Source organism: Pelobates fuscus, chromosome 7 (assembly GCF_036172605.1).
Source record: "Pelobates fuscus isolate aPelFus1 chromosome 7, aPelFus1.pri, whole genome shotgun sequence".
NCBI classification, from domain to species: Eukaryota; Metazoa; Chordata; class Amphibia; order Anura; family Pelobatidae; genus Pelobates; species Pelobates fuscus.
In genome coordinates this window covers 152,782,203-152,807,459 of record NC_086323.1, presented here as the reverse complement: position 1 = coordinate 152,807,459, position 25,257 = coordinate 152,782,203, and the positions used below count along the sequence as shown (strand labels likewise).

The following is a 25,257-nucleotide window of genomic DNA, read 5'->3' as shown; positions in this document are numbered from 1 at the left end:
CGAGAGTAGGTGTGCAAGAGAGAGTACGAGAGTAGGTGTGCAAGAGAGAGTACGAGAGTAGGTGTGCAAGAGTGAGTACAAGAGTAGGTGTGCAAGAGTGAGTACAAGAGTAGGTGTGCAAGAGTGAGTACAAGAGTAGGTGTGCAAGAGTGAGTACAAGAGTAGGTGTGCAAGAGTGAGTACGAGAGTAGGTGTGCAAGAGAGTGCGAGTGAGTGCGAAAGTGCGTGTACGAAAGAGTGAGTGCAAGAGTGCGCTGGTGTGCGAGAGAGTGAGTGCTTGTTTGTGTGCGTGCGCGCAAGAGTAAGTGCATGTGTGAGAGAGAGAGAGAGTGACTGCGGGTTATAGGTTTTCCAATGCAAATGTTATTGTTCCTGGAGTCATTCTTTGCATCCAAATCATTTGGACTGCATTAGAGAAAGACAAATGCCCACATGCCTTTGCCAATATTTTGTTCTCTGCAACGTGTGAAAGATAATCGCTGCATCTAAAAGGCTGCCCCTACCACCTCAGACACTTAGTAATGCATGGGCAAGCAGACGGAAATGGTTTCTTTCATTACTAGAAAAGGAACATTAAGCAAGAGCGCTCACACAAGACAGGCATAAAGTGCAGGTAGGAAGGCAAGAAATGAAAGCCAAGCATGCAGAATGTAAGATGAAGGAAAGACTTATTCAATATCAACACTAGGCATATAACTCCATAAATACATTTTGTCTTTTCAGGTTCACTTATATCAGTAATGGTCTAAACCAAATGATGCTGCTAATGCTTAGCGAGAATATTTCTCTTAATGCTCAGCCAGCCTGTAGGATCATGGGAATGCTCATAACCATCTGCTGGTCAAATGTAGCCTTTATCCAGTGAATTAAAATCTCCCAAGGCCAGAGGGGGAACAATGGATTTTAATGCAAATACAGTTATCTGCATTCTGGAGAATGAGTTAACCACTGCCTTGCACAATATATCAAAAATACATATCTGGCAATGGCACAGAATCTGAATCCTTTAGGAACATCAATGCCTGCATTTAAACATAATTCAATCCTATTTATTATGAAGTGTACTCTCCCATTAAACGTTGCAAAACATAATACATAAATAAGTGCAAAAAATAAAGTATGTATCATGTTAGACTGTGGGCATTGCATTGTTACCCTGCAACTGTTTATCACCAACTACTGTTTTCCCAGCTTGTATGAAGAATAAAACACTTGTAAATATTTCACACGGGCATCCTGCATTTAGATAAGGAAGCCCTGACAGCTCCATTCTGGTATGTTGTTTAGTACAGTTAAAATATTTATATTCACGGAGTACACTTCAGTTTTAAAGTGCTTTATTAAAAAGTCACTTTGATTTAGACTCTTGGATCAAAGCTCACAAAATATTACAAGGTCTGAAATATATATTATTTATATTTAGAAGAGAACTGAATATTGTAACTTCAGATATTCTTTTTTTATCTATATATTTGTATTCTTTTTTTTTTCCCCATTTTGACCAGGCTTGAGATTTTTGCATTGTTTCATTAGGCATCTATAAACAGCTCACTAGGCTCTATGACTTTGCAAATGTAAATGTTAACCGATAATTCAAACAACTTGGCTCATTAACTGACTAACCTTTAACACAAGAGCGTGCACATTCTTAAAAATAAATAAATAAAATAATAATAAAATTAAAAAAAAAAAGGTGTCTTCTGCACAATAGTAATTTTGTCAGACTTGGAAAATGGATTTTAACGAAGCCGTTTCAAGGCTTCATTTTAACATTTCATTTTATTTCCGTTATCGAAAATATATAAATGTAAGGAACTGGCATGAGTTAAATAAATAAATAATTCATATTCTTCTTCACTTACCAAAATTTGTTCCAGCTTCTGGCCTACTAACAGATGATACAATAACAAATCCAAATCCTTCATTTTCACCACGTCTGATTTCCACATCATACGGTTGGATCGCGGTACTGACCATGCCACTTCCACCACCGCCACCACTGCCAATCCCACTGGTACTTCCACTACCAGAGCTAACAGTGTTTAGAGAGTTCTGGCTTCCTTGAGGTGTACGTTTCTCTTCCGTAAGCGAGGCTGGCTGATTACTGCTATGATGGGAGGATGTAGGTGAAGCAGGAACCTCATTTTCTGCTTTTGGAACTGCATATTGAAAAAATAAAAAAAATAAAGTTAAATTAGATTACAAATTAGATTATTAAAAAAAATAAAAATACAACACAACTCTGAACACAATCTTGAAAACTTTCCTATTTTTAAAACCAATCGACAGGTAGTAGTCCTCTTGCCTTGATCAAAATACTATTAGATTCTAAAATTAATGGGGCAGTCTAAGCACCACGGTTACGTTGCCTGAACTCCCCACACACGGTCCCCTCTTGAGTATTAAGTAAGCCAAAATGGGAACTTCGGAACGAAAAATTAAAAAAAAAAAAAAAAAAAAAAAAAGGATACGTGCAGGAACCTGGTTGGACCAGGTAAGTAATTTGTTTTAGATTTAACACATATAGCCACTTACCTATATGTTTTAACGCTAAAACAAAATGCTTCTTACTGCACCAGGGACATCTGGTATCATAACCAGAATGATGGACTGCATTTGTTATAGAGCTTAAAGTGTAATTTTAATGATTTTGCAAGTCATATGGGATATTCATTTTTAGATATTTTTTACACACACACAAATTGTTGTCCACTGTAGTTGAAACCTTTGTTCCTTTTTTTTTCCTTTTTTTTTTTAGTACGTCTATATGCATGTAAAAATTTAACATTTTTCCTAGGCTCTCAAACAAATAGATAACAGTTATTACATCAAAGCATCACACAATTAAACGCTAATCCCACACACCTGGATATACCACTTTGCGCCGAATAGTTAAATTGACATGGCCCTGCTTTGCTGCCTGCTGCATTAGCTGTACAACAAGCTGATGGGATTTCCCAACAACTGCAGTCCCATCCACACAGATTAGTTCATCGCCAGACCTCAGACGCCCATCGGCGTCGGCTGAGCCCAGAGGCACAATATGACCTATATATATCTGTTGAGAAGAAGATAAAATGGTCAGAATCGTATCGATATTTTATGACACTTTTTCATAATCCGATAAAATCTGTTTTTGTTAAATAAATGATAGAGGCATTTATAATTTATACAATTATCTAGACGAATTACAATTCAAAAAAATTAGAAGCTATATAACAAAATTAGTTTGGTTTACAGTATAATTGCATCTTTCTTGCTTCCTATCTGCCTAAAATAAAGTTATATAAACTATTTTCTCAGTTGAATGTGTCCCTACTAAACTGTCACCAAGGAGATTTTGTGTTGAAGTGTGGCTGAACTAGATACATGGCTGTAAAGCTAAATGAACAAGGGTGATACAGAGGGGATAAGAGATAATGAGGGGTACTAACGATAATACAACACCACACGGTTTCTACATGGAATTAAATGGACCCTCAAAGCATCAAAACCATTTTAACTTCATAAAATAGTTTTGGTGCATTGATCATGCACTGGAATCTTCTGCCATTCAGGACTTAAATTACTTTTGTTTCTTTTAATTCAGAAGAAAAAATGGTTTAGTTTTCAATCAGATCTCACAGCACAGTTTATCTGTTATCCTACACATAGGCTTCGGCAGGCTATTAATGTAAACATACTATACAATAAAGGAAGTTTAAAAATTGGATCTCGCTTTACAGGAAGTGTGTCGGAAGGCTCTGTGAATCACAGCCAGGGGAGGTGTGATTAGGACTGTATACATAGAAACAGGAGTGATTTATCACCTAAATGTCAGATAATTGAGCAGTAAGACTGCAGGTGCCTGATCTATACAGCAAAATAATTTAATTAAGCTAAACATGTTTTGTTAAACCTGCCATTGACTTTACTGCCATTACAGTAACTGTAATTAAAGCAAATGATACATGCACACTATTGTACAAGGAAAAACAAATATGACCACATAATCCACCCAAATAATTTTTACTTACTGGTTCCCCTGGCTCATTTCCACCAAGAATTCTAAAGCCAAAACCAGTTTCTTTCCTCCATAAAAATATATCATGTTCTTGGAGATCTGGAACTTGAAAAAAAATTACATTACTTATTAACTAAAACCTGAAATCCAACAAAAGATTTCCCTACATTATAAAGGTGTTTAGCTCTTGCACTATAGCTTTGTAGAATAATAAAAATAAAATAAAAATATCTGTGTGTACCCAGTCGTAAAGGCTACGCAAAGCAAACATATTATGGTAAAAACGACTTGCATACAGCATTGTTGGTAAATTGGATAAAATAGTAGATGCAGTTTATCCTTCTTACAAGCCGAAGGACTGGCCCACCAATCTGAAAATAATGACTCAGATCTTCTACTTCTTAGAACACTTTACAATAAGCTAAAAGCTTAAAGGATACTATAGTCACCAGAACCACTATGGCTTAATCTAGTGCTTCTGGTGTCTATAGCATGTCCCTGCAAACTCAGCAATGAATATGCTGCCTTTTGAGAGAAAAGGCAGTGTTTACATTGCTCTCCATTATTAACACCTCTTGGTGCAGTCACTCAGACGGCCTCTTGAGGTGCTTCCTAATTGAGTGCTGCATTGTGTGCAGCACCTGCATTCAGTGTCTTTACTTCTCATGAAGACGCTGAACACTCCCCATTGAGATGCATTGATCCAATGCATTTTTATGAGGAGATGCTGCAACAGACGCTCGATGACGCCATTGGAAAAACAGTAGATTGGCTGAGATTGATGAGCTTAGCCATGGAGATAAAGCATGAAGATGATGCAGGGTTCTTACTAAAATGAGAATGGCCAGGAATGAAAGGGTGATTTCAATACTTAGACCAAAAAACAGAATTTGAAGCTTTTCCAATTCAGCTATCGTGACCTTAAATTTCACAAAAATTCTCACTTTAATAAATAACCCTACATGTGCCTATAATGTATCAAAAAGGCAATGAAACAAATCATATTTTAAAGCAATAATCAGAAAATATAGCTTTTATATACATGTTATTATATGATGGAAGATGTGATAAAAGAAATGGCAAAAAACAAAAACTACAACATTTCTGAACCATTGATAATTACAAATGTCATATTTCAAAATATTGTAACATTGAACATTTTCTGAATAAAGCATGTGTTTAGATTTGCTTCTCTCTTGGTTAAAGAAAAATAAAATAAAAATTATATGTGAGAGCTATGTTGATGCAAAATCACAAAACGGAGGAGATCTGCAAGGCAAGGCAATGCTTTGAACAAGCAGGAGAACCAAATGAAAAATACTCTCCGCTAAATGTGTACCAATACACCAAGAAAAAATAAATATATTCGGTTTTGCTTTTCCTACCTAATATTAAAAAGGTCACGGAGTAACATAACCATAAATGACGACCACATCGATAATGCAGAATTAACATTTCTCAATATTAATGTCAATTTTGTCCTTGACAGCATCGTTTGGCTGAGAGTGCTTGGGATAACCTGCAACCATTGCAAAGTTAGACAAAACTGACATAATGTGGATGTATAAATTCTGGAATATCAGTGTGGCTCACATAGAGAAGTGCCCTTAGTGCCAAAACAGCCTTATATTATATCAAGCAAGTTGTAGTGATGAGGTTATTATCAACCTGTATATTAGAGGTAGAATATCTTCAATGTGCATTTTCCACTGGTTGTGCAATGTTCTTGGTTAGAATATTGATATACATTTACAAATTCTTCCGGTTGTAGATGTATAGATTTCAAGGTCATAAATAATTCAATGATATGCATGACGTACACATTCCCCGTTTTCTAAGATGTGCTATACTAAGATCTAAGAAAGCCTCATTAGCATGGACATCAACCTCTATATTTCAAAATGTCTTCCGGAACGAATACATTCTCATTAAGAAGCCTTCCGACAAAACTAGAATTCTTAGCTACAGATGTAGCGCATTCAACAGTATCTCAATTAAAAGAGTGTGCAGCAAATGAGCCAAGTCTACAAGTCTGCAGATTGTCTATGAGTCCCTGGTGATGGTGACTGGGGAGTTGGCATTATATCATGGTGACACTTATTTCTTTTCGTACTGAAAATACTTGTGCTTGTCTGTAGGTACCCACGGCAACACAACCCTGTAGGGAGTCCTCAAGAACATTACCGTGAATGCGTATTGTGTTTCCTGCTTAAATCTCTATCAGCTCAAAGTTTACTGACAGACAGAATTTCAATAGTTAAGTTTCCTGCAGCCAAATTGACAATTACTGGAATATCCTTAGTAATTTTTAGACGATCTGCAGAAATATTGATTAGGACGGTGGTCTCTTAACGTTAATACCATTAAGTAAGTTATATGGAGAGGGTGATATGATGTACTTTCTTTAAAAATCAATGTAAGGAAGAGGGCAATAGCTTGTGGTCAAGCGATGGGCTTGTTCAATGGCTGAGCAGAGAATTAGGCTGCACGCCAGTTTGCGGTGCTAGGACATTCTATGTCAGCGGATCTTCAAGTTAGTCTTTCCACATTGACTAAACTCCACTTATAACCCAAACCCTAAAAGCACTGTAATAATGTGTGAAAATATGTAGAAATATGTATTTATAAGTTTAACTATATTTGGTTCAGAAACATATGCCTGAAAATGAAGAAAAAAAAAAAATTCTTCCTCTTAGCTTTTGGCCCTTAAGGCTAAGTTCTACTGAAATTTGTCAAGTACTGGAATTATAGTAAACGCTTGCCATCCACCTTTAAGAGAATTATATAAACGTGATAGAAGGGGCATTGTTGGGAGGCAAACTGCACATCTCATATTGTGGGGTTTTCAGTCTAGGCCTATGCATATATTGCGGACTAAAAGCTCAGACAGTCAAAGCGTAGTACAAGCACACTTAATGATGGTATCACAGGACAGGGGCTCAAAACGGACTTCCTCTCTGAAATCAGAACAGTCTGAGCTGATACAGTCTTGCTTATTCAATTAATCTGTCCTTAAATAACCCGCCAGATAACTGTAGCTACATGAATTGCTGATTCACTTAAATGGGGAACTGCTACTTTTTCTGAATCACATATAATTTGTTAATCTTTTTTCATCAGAAGCGCAGTTTTCATTTAAATATATATTAAAGATTTAGCAGGTGACATCATAATCCAGTTCATCTGCACACATTGCAAATGAGGAGGAGAAATAAACATTGTTTCATTTCTACTCTTCTATATGCTGACTGCCAGGTGTAAAGGACAGCATAATGATTGAGAGGGAGCCAAGATGGAGGCACACATTTGCGACATGAAGAACCTTTATACATTTAATTTTCTTTTCACACCAAATAATAATCGTTAACTGTAAAAATAGGTAAACATAATATTAAAACTCTGGTAAGTGATAGTACCCTTTTAACATTCCAAAATGACACATTTTCCATGTTATTAAAGGACCACTATAGTGCCAGGAAAACAAACTCATTTTCCTGGCACTGTAGGGTGTTTAGGTCATCCCCACTCTCAAGGTCCCACACCCGCCCGGTTGAAGGAGGAGGAAGTGGTTAATCACTTACCTTTCTCCAGCACCGGGCTCCCTCGGCGCTGGAGAATTCTCCTTCCTCTTCCGACGTCAGTGCTGAATGCGCATGCGCCGGCAAGAGCTGCGTGCACATTCAATCAGTCCATAGGAAAGCATTTCTCAATGCTTTCCTATGGACGCTGGCGTCTTCTCACTGTGATTTTCACAGTAAGAGGCGCGGAAGCGCCTCTAGCAGCTGTCAATGAGACAGCCACTAGAGACTGGATTAACCCTAATACAACACAGCAGTTTCTCTGAAACTGCTATGTTTACAGCAGGCAGGGTTAACCCTAGATGGACCTGGCACCCAGACCACTTCATTGAGCTGAGTGGTCTGGGTGCCTATAGTGGTCATTTAATTAAAAAGCTCACCCTCTCAAAAGCAGTTATTTCTATATAAACTAATGTGCATTATGAAGTCAGCCTGTATTTATTAACAGTCTACAATCACTTATCTGTATGTTTTCTTGATAACCTTTATGCACAATGAGCAGTATGTTGGACTAAACCAAATTCATTTCAGCTTTCCATTAACGCAATGCCTCCTTAACACCTAAACCGATTTCAGTGTAACAGGTGGTGATTAGAAAATGGATGGAAAGGAGATAATGTTATGTTTAATTTTGCTAAAAATGGGTGTTTCAAGAAGAAGAAAACATTTTAATTGTAATTTGGATTTACTGAAAGTAACATTTACATTGAGCAGGGTACTTTGTTAAATTGAAATTTGAAACATATTTAATCAAACAGTATTTATAAGGTATCTCTGGGACAGACCGCCTTTATTTCTGTGATGGCAATGTATGAAAAACATAGCTGAGATTCACCAAGGGATTGCTCTGGAATATTTAGGATGTTTAACGAAACGGCAGCATTTCCCCGAGGATGTTGCTATATTGGACTACAAATATCTGGTCTAGTCCTGAACACCGGAGAAATCATTTTTTTCTGCCACAGAAATGATGGCAATTGTATCACATGGCTACTGGATACATTTAATCTGGCCCCAGCTAAATTTTAAATGGGGAAATATGTTACATGGTAAATTAAAAAATATATATTTGCATGGCCTAGGTATCCAAAGTAAAAATAAAAGTTACATTCATAGTACTATATTTAGTTCTAAAAGTGCTATGTTCGCTTAAATGACCACTATAGGCACCCAGACCACTTCAGCTCAATAAAGTGGTCTGGGTGCCAGGTCCCCCTAGTTTTAACCCGTGAGCTGAAAACATAGCAGTTTCAGAGAAATTGTAATGTTTACATTGAGTGTTAATCCAGCCTCTAATGGCTGTCTCCCTGACAGCCACTAGAGGCCACTTCCGCGATCCTCAATGCGAAAATCGCATTGAACTCAAGCTGGACGTCCATAGGAAAGCAGAGCTAACTTTGGCAGGGGGAGGAGAGGTTACCAGCGCCGAGGGAGCCCGGCGCTGGAATAAGGTAAGTGGCTGAAGGGGTTTTAGCCCAGCGGGAGTGGGGGGACCTAATAACCCTATAGTGCCAGGAAAACTAGTTTGTTTTCCTGGCACTATAGTGTTCCTTTAAGTAAGTGAAGAGCACAATTTAAGAATAAACATTAAACAACAAAGAAAATCAATGTTGCCACATATAGGTGCTAAAACTGACACTTCTGCAAATAAATATAGCTTAGGAACGTCATCCCTATTACTTTTTCGGTGTAGAGAACACAGCTTTTCATAGGAGGACATGTGAGAGGAAGCAATAACTGACCCAGCTAGCCACACTGCTGAACCTGCTGCTTCCTGAACTAACTGCTCTGGGGGTCTTTTGAGCTGCAGACATTCTTGACAGAGGAAGAAAGGTTAGCTTCTCTGCAGTTTCCAGAAGTTATTATATTATAAAAAAAAAATAATAATAAAAAAAAGTATTGTATATTGGTCAAGATTATTCTCCTTGTTCACGGCCGGTAGCAAATAATTTATCACAATCCATCTGGATAAAGCTATCTACACCTAACACACCTGTCCATCAACATATCTGCAGGAAACCACGAGATATCTGGAGATGGAACTTTGGTAACTGAATACAGTTTCTCTCTACTTAACATTATAAAAAGATTTTGTAAACTGCACTCCTGATGCTTGGATAGGCTAGGTAGCAGCAAGGACTATATTGCTAATTAGGAAGACAATCTAAGTGCCAAAACCCATCCATTTTATGTTAGTGGTTCTGGTGCACTGATGTAGACCCTTCTTTCGGACAATGTAAAACATGTTTGTTAATGAGAAATGCCAATGTTAAGATTTAGTGACCGAATGCTCTATACTACATCAGAGACCTGTGATTCCTTGATGACCCTCTCTCTTTCTGGGTTTAAAAAACAAAAAAAACACATTTTTTTTTATTTAAATGTTTAGATTTATTCCAAATCCTTCCTCTTGTGGCACTTTCTCCTCAAGACCATTTTTGTTCCCCCACAGCACGATGATGCTGTATGCAGCTATTGCTTCAGAGCAGACTGGCGGATCAAGGTGGTCCCTATGTCCCCCAATACTTTTCTAACAGCACTTTTAACTATAGTGAAAATTCAAAGTGAACTTAAAATCCAAGTCCAAAAAAGCTGAACGGGAAACAAATCTTTCAGTCTGCTAAGGCTCCCAGTTTTGCTAAATGGCCTAAAATGTGAACTTTGATTTGTATGCACTTTATTGAATAACCTTCTATGAGAAGTACTGGATTAAACAGAGAAAACAAAACTCCTTAAATGAACAGTTTGCAACACATATGTTGGGAATAAAACAAGTTCTTGTGCATATGCATTGAGATTTTCCTCTGCACATTGAAAATCAGTTCCCCGAGTTGACTGGTGACGTTCAAGTCACAAGAACCAGTGAATAATAGAGAAGTGATTCAGTGACATACACTAAACTACACACAATATCCACAATGAAGCCAATCACAATTTATTTTTCCAAATGCAGCGTTTTTTTGTTTTCTTCTTTACAGTCCCTTTAAATGTGTTTTGTTTTCTGTAAAAATATGACTTCAGGAACAATCTCTGCATGAAATGCAATTTGGAAGCAACATTCAAAAATTGTAGAAGTCACCATGGAAACCAATCTTTTTAAAAATGCAAATAAATCAAATCTGTAGCATCAAAAATCTATTTTTTTTTAAATCAAGTTCCCGAAGACCTGCCTCCTACAAATTCATTTCACAATCGACTGTCAATATTGCAATTACTGAAAATCTCCTCTTTAATCTGGCCTTTTAGACTAATCGGTTGTTAATTTCACTTTATCGAGATTAAATACCTATAAAAACCCAAACAAAAACATCAATAGCAATCCACTGCTTTCACTTTATTGCTGATGAACACTAGACATTTTTCCTTGTGTGCGCATTTCTAGTCGTTCATAAGAAGTATTATAAGCCACTTCGTAAGTTAGAGTAACAGAGGTTTTCAATGCTGAAAAAAGTCAAAAGACTAAAAGGTAAAACTAAACAGGTCTGACTGATTGTGTTACAACAAAATATTGGGGAAAATAAATACACAGCCACCAACCAAGAGCTGGGTAGGTAAGTATTGTATGCAATCAAACGTTACAGCCAATGCACCAACATAATTAGTAACTTAATTGTTACGAGACCCTCATTTGTCTGGGACAAAAAAAAAAAAAAAAAAAAAACAACACATTATGTTGAAGGTGTTCATACGGATATACCGTATTTTTCGCTCCATAAGACGCACCTCACCATAAGACGCACCTAGTTTTTAGAGGAAGAAATCCAGAAAAAAAATATTCTGAACCAACTGTCCCATAGTGTCCCCCCCCTCCCATAGTCTTCTCCTCTCTCCCATAGTCTTCACTCACCCCCTCCCCATAGTCTTCACCCCCTCCCTCCCCATAGACTTCATCCACCCCCTCCCCATAGACTCCATCCACCCCCTCCCCATAGACTTCATCCACCCCCTCCTCCCCATAGACTTCACCCCCCCCCCTCCCCATAGACTTCACCCCCCCTCCCCATAGACTTCACCCCCCCCCCTCCCCATAGACTTCACCCCCCCCCCTCCCCATAGACTTCACCCCCCCCTCCCCATAGACTTCACCCCCCCCCCCTCCCCATAGACTTCACCCCCCCCCCCTCCCCATAGACTTCACCCCCCCCCCTCCCCATAGACTTCACCCCCCCCCTCCCCATAGACTTCATCCCCCTCCCCTCCCCATAGACTTCATCCCCCTCCCCTCCCCATAGACTTCATCCCCCTCCCCATATTCTTCTCTCCCATACTGTCCCCTCCCCTTGTCCCATAATTACTTACCTGTCTTGCAGCGTTGGCCGGCAGCACAGGGCGCACCGCGGTAGTGGAACCCCCTCCCCATAGACTTCATCCCCCCCCTCCCCATAGACTTCATCCCCCCCCCTCCCCATAGACTTCATCCCCCCCCCCTCCCCATAGATTTCATCCCCCCCCCTCCCCATAGATTTCATCCCCCCCCTCCCCATAGATTTCATCCCCCCCCTCCCCATATACTTCATCCCCCCCCCTCCCCATATACTTCATCCCCCCCCCCTCCCCATAGACTTCATCCCCCCCCCTCCCCATAGACTTCATCCCCCCCCTCCCCATAGACTTCATCCCCCCCCCCCCCATAGACTTCATCCCCCCCTCCCCATAGACTTCATCCCCCCCCCTCCCCATAGACTTCATCCCCCCCCTCCCCATAGACTTCATCCCCCCCCCTCCCCATAGACTTCATCCCCCCCCTCCCCATAGACTTCATCCCCCCCCCTCCCCATAGACTTCATCCCCCCCCCTCCCCATAGACTTCATCCCCCCCTCCCCATAGACTTCATCCCCCCCCTCCCCATAGACTTCATCCCCCCCCTCCCCATAGACTTCATCCCCCCCCCTCCCCATAGACTTCATCCCCCCCCCTCCCCATAGACTTCATCCCCCCCCCCTCCCCATAGACTTCATCCCCCCCCCCTCCCCATAGACTTCATCCCCCCCCCTCCCCATAGACTTCATCCCCCCCCTCCCCATAGACTTCATCCCCCCCCTCCCCATAGACTTCATCCCCCCCCTCCCCATAGACTTCATCCCCCCCCTCCCCATAGACTTCATCCCCCCCCTCCCCATAGACTTCAAACCCCCCCTCCCCATAGACTTCATCCCCCCCCTCCCCATAGACTTCATCCCCCCTCCCCATAGACTTCATCCCCCCCTCCCCATATTCTTCTCTCCCATACTGTCCCCCTCCCCTTGTCCCATAATTACTTACCTGTCTTGCAGCGTTGGCCGGCAGCACAGGGCGCACCGCGGTAGTGGAACCCCCTCCCCATAGACTTCATCCCCCCCCCCCTCCCCATAGACTTCATCCCCCCCCCCCCTCCCCATAGACTTCATCCCCCCCCCCCCTCCCCATAGACTTCATCCCCCCCCCCCTCCCCATAGACTTCATCCCCCCCCCCCTCCCCATAGACTTCATCCCCCCCCCCCTCCCCATAGACTTCATCCCCCCCCCCCCTCCCCATAGACTTCATCCCCCCCCCCCCTCCCCATAGACTTCATCCCCCCCCCCTCCCCATAGACTTCATCCCCCCCCCCTCCCCATAGACTTCATCCCCCCCCCCCTCCCCATAGACTTCATCCCCCCCCCTCCCCATAGACTTCATCCCCCCCCCTCCCCATAGACTTCATCCCCCCCCTCCCCATAGACTTCATCCCCCCCCCTCCCCATAGACTTCATCCCCCCCCCCTCCCCATAGACTTCATCCCCCCCCCCCTCCCATAGACTTCATCCCCCCCCCTCCCCATAGACTTCATCCCCCCCCCCTCCCCATAGACTTCATCCCCCCCCCCTCCCCATAGACTTCATCCCCCCCCCCTCCCCATAGACTTCATCCCCCCCCCTCCCCATAGACTTCATCCCCCCCCCTCCCCATAGACTTCATCCCCCCCCCCTCCCCATAGACTTCATCCCCCCCCCCTCCCCATAGACTTCATCCCCCCCCCTCCCCATAGACTTCATCCCCCCCCCCTCCCCATAGACTTCATCCCCCACCCCCTCCCCATAGACTTCATCCCCCCCCCCTCCCCATAGACTTCATCCCCCCCCCTCCCCATAGACTTCATCCCCCCCCATAGACTTCATCCCCCCCCCCTCCCCATAGACTTCATCCCCCCCCCCCTCCCCATAGACTTCATCCCCCCCCCCTCCCCATAGACTTCATCCCCCCCCCTCCCCATAGACTTCATCCCCCCCCCTCCCCATAGACTTCATCCCCCCCCTCCCCATAGACTTCATCCCCCCCCTCCCCATAGACTTCATCCCCCCCCCCCTCCCCATAGACTTCATCCCCCCCCCTCCCCATAGACTTCATCCCCCCCCCTCCCCATAGACTTCATCCCCCCCCCTCCCCATAGACTTCATCCCCCCCCCCTCCCCATAGACTTCATCCCCCCCCTCCCCATAGACTTCATCCCCCCCCTCCCCATAGACTTCATCCCCCCCCTCCCCATAGACTTCATCCCCCCCCTCCCCATAGACTTCATCCCCCCCCTCCCCATAGACTTCATCCCCCCCCTCCCCATATTCTTCTCTCCCATACTGTCCCCCTCCCCTTGTCCCATAATTACTTACCTGTCTTGCAGCGTTGGCCGGCAGCACAGGGCGCACCGCGGTAGTGGAACTTGAATTTCATGTTCCGGTTTCCGGCGGGACTGAAAGGAAGTGCGCACTCAGCTTGTGCACACTTCCTTTCAGTCCCGCCGGAAACCGGAACATGAAATTCAAGTTCCACTACCGCGGTGCGCCCTGTGCTGCCGGCCAACGCTGCAAGACAGGTAAGTAAAGCTTCATATTCGCTCCATAAGACGCACAGACATTTCCCCTCACTTTTGAGGGGGGAAATAGTGCGTCTTATGGAGCGAAAAATACGGTACTCAACTCAATTTTAGGAAAACAACACAATTCTTGGAATTCTGACAAATTACTTATTTTCGAATATGCAAGCCAACTCAAAGTCGGATATTGTAATAACATACAGGAAGATATTTCTAGCTGGAGAAATTATTATTATTCATAAGGCACCAACAAGTTCAGTAGCGCTGTACAATGGGTGGACTAACAGACACGTAATTGTAACCAGCAAACGGATGCACAGGAACAGAGCGATTGAGGGCCCTGCTCAACGAGCGTAGTGGGAGTGGGGTATAGTGACACAAAAGTTAAGGGCAGGGTAGATATGTAAGGATTCCTATAAGGACCACATTTGTTCAAACTTTTTGGCAAGCTTTATTGAGAGAATATTTGGCAAGCGTCGAAAGCGAGTTATGTCAGGGATATGAACTTACATTACACACAGTTTTGTTTTTCATATTAAAGGACCACTCTAGTGCCAGGAAAACATACTTGTTTTCCTGGCACTATAGTGCCCTGAGGGTGCCCCCACCCTCAGGGTCCCCCTCCCGCCGGGCTCTGGAAAGGGGAAAAGGGGTAAAACTTACCTTTTTCCAGAGGTGGGCGGAGAGCTCTCCTCCTCCGATCCTCCTCTTCTCCTCCCCGTCGGCTGAATGCGCACGCGCAGCAAGAGCTGCGCGCGCATTCAGCCGGTCTCATAGGAAAGCATTATCAATGCTTTCCTATGGACGCTTGCGTGCTCTCACTGTGATTTTCACAGTGAGAATCACGCAAGCGCCTCTAGCGTCTGTCAATGAGACAGCCACTAGAGGACATAGGGGGAAGGCTTAACCCATTCATAAACATAGCAGTTTCTCTGAAACTGCTATGTTTATGAAAAAATGGGTTAACCCTAGAAGGACCTGGCACCCAGACCACTTCATTAAGCTGAAGTGGTCTGGGTGCCTAGAGTGGTCCTTTAATTATTTATACCTGAATTGCCACCTATCTGGAATTGCAACAGAAAATAATACAAGCAATAAAACCAGATTTAGTTTTTGTGTTTGTTTTCCTTCCCTTTTTAATAATATTTTTTATTTACAAAATGAACAATCAATTTATACAACAGGGTTGTCAAACTACGTCTCCACCTATTGTTGGATAATCTCAACAGTATCACGAAAGTTGTACTCCAATATTATATGAAGTGCTGCATCTCGACAGCATTGTCTTACAGTAATCCAAGTCTTAATGGTTGTAGACACACCAGCCGCCTCTTAGCAATTGTCAAATGTACCCTTAATTTTGCAATCACTTCCCAGAAACTACTTTGTATCAAATCAGTCTGACATTCTTGGAAATTTTCTACAATACATTAACAGAATAGGTAAATAAAGACTACTTACGTCTGCTTTCATACATGCTCCTGGACTGGGCCCAGATTTTGAAGGGATCAGGCTTTTTCTGCCCTGATCCTTCTACTTGGTCCACAGGTGGAGGTTCGTTGGTTGGATAATCGGGGAGGACAGGAGCAATGTGGAGAGGGGATGCAGTGTGTCCACTATGGTGACTTGAGACACTATGGTGGGAACTGTTTTGACTATCTTTTCTTTCAATCTGTTGCTGTTTAAAAGAACACAAATGAAAAATTAGAAAAATTGATTTTTAATTCCCGAAGGAATTGCTTGCTTGTCGTCATTCATACTTTGGAGAAGCAGAGAAAATACATTTAAATGGCCAACCGTATTTTCTCAATATACTTTAGTACACAAGCGCACACAAGTTTCAAGCATGCTTCAGAGATTATTTACTTGCAATTATTAGGATAATTAAGATGTAAAACTCCCACTGGCTTGACAATATCTCTTCAATTCTACCATAGAACCACCTCTCCATTGACAATTGTTCTCACGTATAACATGAAGATCTTAAACGCAACCACCCATTCTACAGAAGTTCTTGTTCTTTCAACACACATATCATCAGTAAGCATGCGTTTCAGAGCCCTTGTTAATTAGTAGACAATTGTAAAACTGCATTTTCTAGAAGGAATTCCGAACAATATAATCTCCGGCAAATGCTTTATAATTGAATGTTGAGATTTGTTTTATACACAACCAGGTTATGGGTTTATAGGAGTAGATAGAACAATTATTGTGCAACACATATTCCTTGCAGAAGCTAGCATTTGGAAGAGTAGATGAATATTGGTAAGTAAGCAAAATGTATCTAGAGTTGTATAGTAAAAATATACTACCCGTAATATTTGAGTATTCAATACCACTCTGAAAACAAAATAGCAGTTCCCTTTTAACATGCGTTGAAAATCTAGCACTAGCAATTTTTATGTATCCTGCCGCCAATGATGAAGACAATATTTTAATAGTTTAATGGAAACATTTGGTGGTGCTAGCGAAATAGATATTTTGGAGATCATTATTACTGGAATAACTGGAAAAGCAGACTAGAGATGGGGGGCAGGAAAGACCAGCAAAACAAATGTACTTTAAGAAAATAAATACACAGTCACCAACCAAGAGCTGGGTAGGTAAGTATTGTATGCAATCAAATGTTACAGCTAATACGCCAACATAATTAGTAACTTAATTGTTACGGGACCCTCATTTGTCTTAGAGATTGAGGGCCCTGCTCAACGAGCGTAGTGGGAGTGGGGTATAGTGACACAAAAGTTAAGGGTAGGGTAGGTATGTAAGGATTCCTATAGGGACCACATTTGTTCAAACTTTTTGGCAAGCTTTGACAAGCTTTTAAGAGACTATATAGTTCTGGTGTCTACACTGAAAAGCCTGCATGGACAGGCTATAGAAACTGCCTTTTGAGAGAAAAGGCAACATTTACATTGCTGCCTAGTAACATCTCTAATGGCAGTCACTCAGACGGCCACTGAATGCTCCCTATAGAGATGCATTGATTCAATACATCTCTATAAGGAGATGTTGATAGGCGCAGCAATGAGAAAGCACTGGATAGGCCTAGATCATTAAGAATGATGCTCTCAGCCATGGAGGCAAGGCCAGCAATGACTGGCGTAACGAGGAAGAAAAGGTAAGTAAAATCTTTTCAAAGCAATCTAAGGGGGGCCTGAGAACTAAACTGTTCATTTAACATTATAGTGTAAGGAATACGTTTGTATTTCTGACACAACGTTCCTTTAAGGGAGAGGGAGTAGTGATATGAACCCGCAGCCCTTTTCTTCCTTGCAGTGTTGACCTCCGTCCTTCCACTGCCCTGTGGGCATCACGTTTTACACTGTTGTCATCAAAAGACCACCGAGCACATTAAAAGAGCACAGAAAAATAAAACTAGGAAAGGCTGACCTTTGTGCCATTTTGAATAGGCCAGTAGGTGCATAACTGATACCTCCATGCCAGGGCAGACAGACAATACTGGTGGAAGTGTGGTCAAAACTTATTTAAGAAAGCCCTGGCATATCCCACAGCATTGTGCTGCAGTAGTGGCTTCCTGAACACACTCATCTAGCAATACCAGGGTTAAACGAGAGGAGGAAAATTAAAGAAAAACAGCAAGGTTTAGTAAAAAGATTCTGAAGAGGTACCAATTTCCTGCTCGAGTGCACTCTGTCTCCCTTAAGGAGAATTGAAGACGTGTGTTTCAGTAATAATCTGTAAAGAACGATCTTGTTAACATTGCAGATGGAGATACAGAAAAAAAATTATTGGATGTAGTTTCAGGAATTGAATGTTCACTACAGCATATGGCGGGTCAATGAATGTTACCTGGAAAAACAACAAAGGTAACATTTTCCAACTGGGATATTTTTTTTTTGCATAAAGTATTTTTCGGATTGTTGCACGGGCACAGTTTTTTGGGGCATCACAGCAGAGAGCTGTCATTGAAATTAACACAATTTAGAATGGATAATGTATGAAAGGATAAAGGTGTGAATGAGTCTGAAGAATAGCATCAATGATAATTATGTGTTTCACATATTAAATGTAGAAAGTTTCAGTGCCTTTACATCTGTGAGGTTTACATCGGGTCACAAAGTTGGTAGTACAGTCAGGTCATTTGCACTAATTGCTTGTCCTGTCAGGAGCCGTAAACAAATTGAGGCTTGGTCGAATCTGTCAATCACTAAACTATTAACTTAAAAATTGACAGCAGGGAACTTGGAAAGCCTAGCAGATTTTCTCTCATCTAAAAAAAAAAAAAAAAAGACTGGATGGTAAGAGGACACTTTGTGAATTGAAAAGGAAAAAAAAAAAATCTCAAAGCAAAACCTAAAAGGAAACACACAGCAGAAGGCCAACGAATGGGGAATATATTTCCATAAATTATTGAGCGTTGTCATGACAAGATATACTTACATAGAATAACAACTTACTTAACTTCTCAGCTCTGCAGGGACTGTTAATCCATTGTAGAGTAATGGAATGGACCACATGAGAAAATCAAAAGACCAAGGATAATTTTTCTTATTTGCAAAACGTCTCGAGCGAAATCCTGGATTTCTAAACTATGCTATTTAATAATGCAATATTCATCTCTACTATCTATCCTGAAAATTAAAGCATCTCCTATAAATCAGACTTCCTAAATTGTTGATTTAAAAAGGCGGTTCAAGAAAATGTATCCTGCAGGTTGGAAATGGTATTGAAGCCATGTAATAGGGCCGATTGTGGGACACTGATTTAACAGAGTGATTTTGTGGTCACGATTAAACAAAAACTAGCATGAAAATGCTTTATCATTATTTATTTACCATTATTTAACGTTAAGCAATTTCAAAATTATGGTAAAATGTTTTAAAAACACAAAGATCTCAAATTTAATACAATTGTAACTGATGAATGTTGCCTACAGTGTTTGTCAAAGTTGCAGCCTCTTCCCTCCCCCTCCTCCCCCCCAAGCTGTTTAACAAAAGCTGTAGGATAGGGCCTTACACAGTGTTACTCACACATAGAGGCCCACAAAAAGTTGGTATTCAGGTGGTACCTAACGCCCCATAGACTCCATACAATATACAGCTCTGTGTCACCGCTTTGCTGGAGATGTGGGGGAAAAAAAAAAAAAAAAGACACAAATGTTCCACATTGGGTGGACATGCTGGCGTATACGCCCCTTATGGGAGGAGGCACAGTCCATCCTACAAACCATCGGCATCACAGTACCGCCACTGGATGTACATACAGGGTTATTTCTCTCCTACCCACACTCAACTCCAAAGCCGGTAAAATGCATGTTAGCACTCACCGCACTGGCAGTACGAAATCTTATAGCAAACCAATGGAAACCGCCTCACTGTCCCTCTAAAACCCAACTACTAACTAAAATCCACCAATACCACACGTATGAGGGCATGGTGGCCAAAACTGCTTCACAAAGATGCCAGATGTCCTGGGCACCATGGGCAGATTTTTGGGATATGGTAAATACTATTTAACACAACATAGTTATAACAAAGAGGTTAAAGAGAGTGTTGATGTCAATGACATGGTACAAGCCTTCAATGCCACACATACAGAGTCCCATGTCCCAAATAGACGCAACCTCCCCCCCAGATATCAAAGACACCTCCATATACAGAATAATAAACATACCCACTCTATATCGCGCTCGAGCACAACTGCTTAGTACTACTAGGGGCCATACTGGACTAACAAATACCACCCCACCCTCCCCACCCACTTCCCTTTTTTTTCCTGTATCCCCACCCCACTGTTCACTCCCAGTTGAAAGCCCAACTCTAAGCTGAACTGTATTCCGCTAGGAAAGAGAAGTCGTCCATAGGTCAGTTTGAGATTCACGTGGATGAGTACGGTAACTCCAGGATACAATGTGCTGTATACAATAAATAAACCCATGTAACCTCAATACACTATACGATATCCATTATGTGCATCTCCGGGGCGACCACATCCCCCTCTATACCGCACGACAACTGTCACGCAGATGTGATCAATTGCAAATGTTTTTCTTTTAAGGCATGCTAAGGATAGTGACAATTGTTGTATAACTTGAAACCCCAACACTTTCACCTTTCTTCTGTACCCCATTAACTTTATGAAAATAAAAATTGTCAAATTGAAAAATGCCAAAAAAATAAAAATACAAAAGCTGTAGGATATCCCAACACCCTTAGCCTACCTCTCAATTGGAGAGGTCACAAAAACGCTATTTATCTATATCTACCTTTGCGGTAGTAACATCAACTGCAAATTTGTGATTCCTGAGGGAAAAGCAAGTCTTATAGCTGGTCTGTTTTTTTTGTTTGTTTTTTTAACATTGTATTAACTATCCACAGACTTCAGGTGGAAGGGGTTTTCAATCACAATTTTCCCCACCATACCTTTTGTTTGTTTTTGCTTCACAAGCACTGCCAAGCCTCACTAGCCAGCCAGTAACCAACCTCATGCTGATGATTTGCATTAACAATGAACAATCAACAGCTGTCCATGAGTGGTTCACTGCCTTTCCATCTTTTCCAAAGTTGTGTTTCAAAGCTGTTGTATACAGCAAACACAGACTCAAAGGAATCCATGTTTAAAATGGAATGAGGCAAAAATGTGATTCTTTGTTAAACTAATTTGCATATGGACACCCAGAATCCCCTGCGGTAGTAACATCACTGCAAATTTGTGATTTCTGTGGGAAAAGCAATTCTTATTGGCTTGACTGGTGTGCAGATTTGTGCTTAACATTGCACTAACTATCCAAAGACTTCAGGTGGAAGGGGTTTCCAATCACAACTTTTCCCCACCATAACCTTTTTTGGGGTTTTGCTTCACTATATCCATCTCAAGTATGGCTGAGTTGAAAAGATTCTTTGAGGAAACACTTCCTATATAAAAGTGCTCTCTCTCTCTCGCAGAGCAAAATGTGTGCTCACACTGTAAAAATACATTGGGCAGATAATGAGGAAGTCGATTTTCTTATTATGATTTTTCTTACTGATGGTGAGGGATAAGGGTGCCAGGAAATCCATCATTTTGGTCAATTAGACAACAACGGAACTTTACAAGTAGTCTTCCTTGCATTATTGCAACGATAAATAAAACTAAAATCTTTCTGATGAGTTTTGTACAATATCAACAAAATAAAATGAAAAATCAAACCAAACTAGTAATGTGAAACTGATAAATATAAACCACTTAGAAACAACATAGATATGCTACAATTTTAAGAACAGAGTATTGATCCAAAAGCTATTTTACTGTATTATAGACTTTAAAGTTAAATGTAAATCGCAGAGATGTTGCTGAAGCAGTACTTCAGATTTTATTTGAATTCTGTAAATCCCAAATCATCTAATCCTGCACATAATCCTGACTCTGTAAAGGCTGCCTTAAGACCTCAAGAGCAAATATCTGCCTGTCTATCCAAAGACTCAACTTGGATTATTTTCATTTACTACAATTCAGAGTTTACTAAATTAGTCTTAAAAATCATAAAAATAAATAATTTTTTTTAAAAAGTTCCCGCTATTTTGTCCTTTTTCCATGTAGATTTCTATGTGTCACAATACTAAAAGGTGAATGACAAAGGGTTATCATTAGAGACAGTGATGAGACAGAGTGTGACTGAGTGCCTATTGAGTGCGTCTGTGCAATGGTAAATAAAGCAGTTTAACCTCTGCTTTGAACCTGATGAGAGGTCTAGAAGGGCCTAAATTGGCCAGAGAGATATTTATGCACAACTGGAAGGGAATACATGGTGCCTGGCCCAGGATTTGCAACATTTGGGGAGCAGCACACTTGTGAATAGCTCCTAAGATTGCACCATTGCCAGTTTTGTTACCCAGTTTTAAAATGTCTGATAACAATCATGACTTTCATATAATTCTACCGGAATTCTTATTTTTACATACCATTGGTGGCAAGTGATTTCTCTTTTGTACACCTCATTAGTTGTAGTAATGTATGTATGCCTAAAGGTAACAAGTTGTGCAACAAGTTGTATTAGGCATCTGGTATCTGAGAATCATGTCAACAATAAGTAGCCCATATCCATATATTTGTAATTATTAAATATTATAACTGCAGGTTTCATTTTGCTTTTTCCTCCTATTTATTAATACATTGATTTGCATTATAAGTATGTCAGAATTGCTCCACAGGCTGTAGGACAAAATGCAAACTGGAATTAAAGGAACACTATAGGGTCATGTATTCCTGAACATTTAGAACTAAAAGTAAATCAATTTGTGGTTTCAATAGTAAGGCATACCCTGTATGCATTTTTATCAGCTTCAGAATATCTCCTCAAAAAGATCCCAGGTTAGAAAATGACCAAAACATGTGAAGTAACAAGTAACAGTGGCATGTGCATCTCAAAAGTAGTACCGCATTGTGGTACCATATACTTGCATTATGAACTGTATCTAGTTCATCCAAAAAAAAAAAAAAAAAAAATCATCTTTTTAGAATTTTTTTTTTTTTTTTTTTTGGAGGGTGGTGTCGGGGATACATGGATTTAAGTCCAAATCATGAAACAAACCAGCTGCTCTTCCATTTCCCATTTTGTTATTCGTCCATTTGGGGATCTCGGGATTTAGGTTGAATCGCCGATCGCCCAAAATTTAGCGGATTAATTTATTTATTTTTAATAAAGCTCATTCACATTCTGCAGTGCTGTACACAAGTGTACCATATACCATCACAATTGTATTTCTATAGTTCCTAATGGTTGAGGCTTTTGGATGGTCTATGCAAAATCACTTTGTTACATTTCTTGATGGTGAGTTCCCACTTGAGCACATAACAGCTTTCTCACTTGTACGATCTCTTAAAGTGCATAACAAATACAAACTAAACCTGGTAGAACTTAAAATAAATGTTAAAGTTTGTTTTGGGTTGTTTTTTTTTTGCCCTGCAAGCTAAAATTATAATTTTTCTCCATCTATTTAGCTGTCAAAAATTGGTAAGGAAAAAAAATTATCTGACTTTGAAACAATTACATCTCCTCAAGAGTATTTGACAATCAGTCTGTACAAAATACTGCTTTTCTTGGTTGCTCACAGAGTATGAAATGACAACATTTGTAAACGGATTGACAAGAGTTCTGCTGATCAAGAAGCCTAATATGGAATCATCGGAAGAGAACAGTACTATTCTCAGAAGACACACCTACAAGGACAGACAACTCCAAATACAATCTTGACAATGACAGGGTGTCCACCTGTGGATCTTGAAGAAAAGAGTACAGAAAATACAAATAATAATAATAACAAAATATTTAACCAGGAAAGGTACATTTAGATTACTCTGTTTTTCACGTACGTCCTGGGGATGTTACCTTAGCCCAACATCCAGGGGTTGATGAATTGCTATGGAGTTTGAGCTGACAAATGGACACATTCCAACATAAAGCACATTAAATATAGATAATCTTTGCAGGTGGTTATTTTTAATCCAAAGTAATCGGAAGACATTTGAAAATAGTTATGGATCACTGTAAACAAACATGATTACCGATATGAGCAGAGAAGCATATCATGCCCGATATACTAATTAAGTAATATAATGACCCGATAAATATCGTGGGAATCAGAAGCATTTCAATAAAATCTAAATACGGAATAACCTAATGACATAAGAGTACTAGATTTAGTGAATACAATATGAAATTATTTATGCATGAGAACAAATTAACTCTATGGGGTATGTTGTCTTTAGAAAAATCAAAATAATACAAATCTTATAAATTAAGGTCACAAACTGGTTATCTCAGACATTAATTCCTGGAACTGGCAGAGTGAGTTTGGTCAAATATTAAACTCTATACGTTTACTTTAAAGCAAGCATGTCAAACTTGAGACCCGCGGGCCACATGCAGCCCACAATGGATATATCTGCAGCCCACCTGCCCTGGGGTCACATTGTTTTGTGGCTGCAAAGATATTTCTGGTCTAATTCTGCTCTTCCCTCCCATGCCCCCGCACGCCAGCCACTCCCCCTTCACTCCTGCTCACAGTGCCTGAGAAACATCTGGCCTGCTTTAGCAGAGAAGAGCCAGGATGGAACTTGAGGACGGGAAGCTCATCTTAAAGTAGGGGAAGAGGGGCTTGGGGGACCTTCCTGTGTACTATGTTAAATTGGGGAGGGGGGGGGGGGGGGGCATTTTATTAATTTGAGGGAGGGGGAAGTGTATTAAATTGGGGGAGGGAGTGGGCAGTGTATTAATTTTAGGGAGGGGCAATGTATTAATTTGGCGGAGGAAGGGGGCAGTGTATTAGAGTGGTTGGGGAGCAGTGTATTAGAGTGGTGGGAGGGAGGGCAGTGTATTCAATTAGAGTGGAGGCAGGATGGACAGTGTATTAGAGTGGAGTGAGGGGTGGCAGTGTATTGGAGTTGTGGGCCCTGTATTAAGAAGTGGGCAGTGTATTAGATTGGGTCTGCATGGAGGTGCTGAACGCTCCCCATGGAGATGCTGATTGGCCGTGCAGCTTTTTGCCATACATGCACAATAGCCACCCAATGCTTTCCTATGGGAAAGCTTTGGATTGGCTGAGATCATCAAGTTTACTGATCTCAGCCAAAGTGAAGAACACAGTCACAGGACTTCAAAATCAACATGATGGGGGAGCGTGGTTACCAGCAAACAGCACCAGACATGTTTCTGTGTAGCTCTGAAACAGCTCCGATTTTATCCAATAATTGCCGCAGCCAAGAGTCAGATACCACGCACGATTTTACACCACCCCAGATGACATTATGGGGCGCAAACATATAAAATCTTGCCGTCCGGAAGGCTACGGTTTACCTGATATCAGGATTTTGAGAGACCTGTGCAGCATGCACCCCCCAAGATGG

At 41.1% G+C, this 25,257-nt stretch overlaps 1 protein-coding gene across 14 annotated transcripts in view; it reads right to left on the bottom strand.

The window, feature by feature from the left end:
• The window catches only part of MAGI1 (membrane associated guanylate kinase, WW and PDZ domain containing 1), a 468,514-nt gene that overhangs the window by 15,506 nt on the left and 427,751 nt on the right, over positions 1-25,257 (bottom strand). For all 14 annotated transcript variants that reach the window (XM_063426812.1, XM_063426813.1, XM_063426817.1 and 11 more), the window contains 4 exons: positions 15,871-16,087; positions 4,017-4,108; positions 2,866-3,058; positions 1,863-2,159 (listed from right to left, as the gene is read on the bottom strand). In XM_063426812.1, the coding sequence (XP_063282882.1) occupies positions 1,863-2,159; positions 2,866-3,058; positions 4,017-4,108; positions 15,871-16,087 (799 nt within the window). The remainder of the gene's footprint in view (positions 1-1,862; positions 2,160-2,865; positions 3,059-4,016; positions 4,109-15,870; positions 16,088-25,257) is intronic.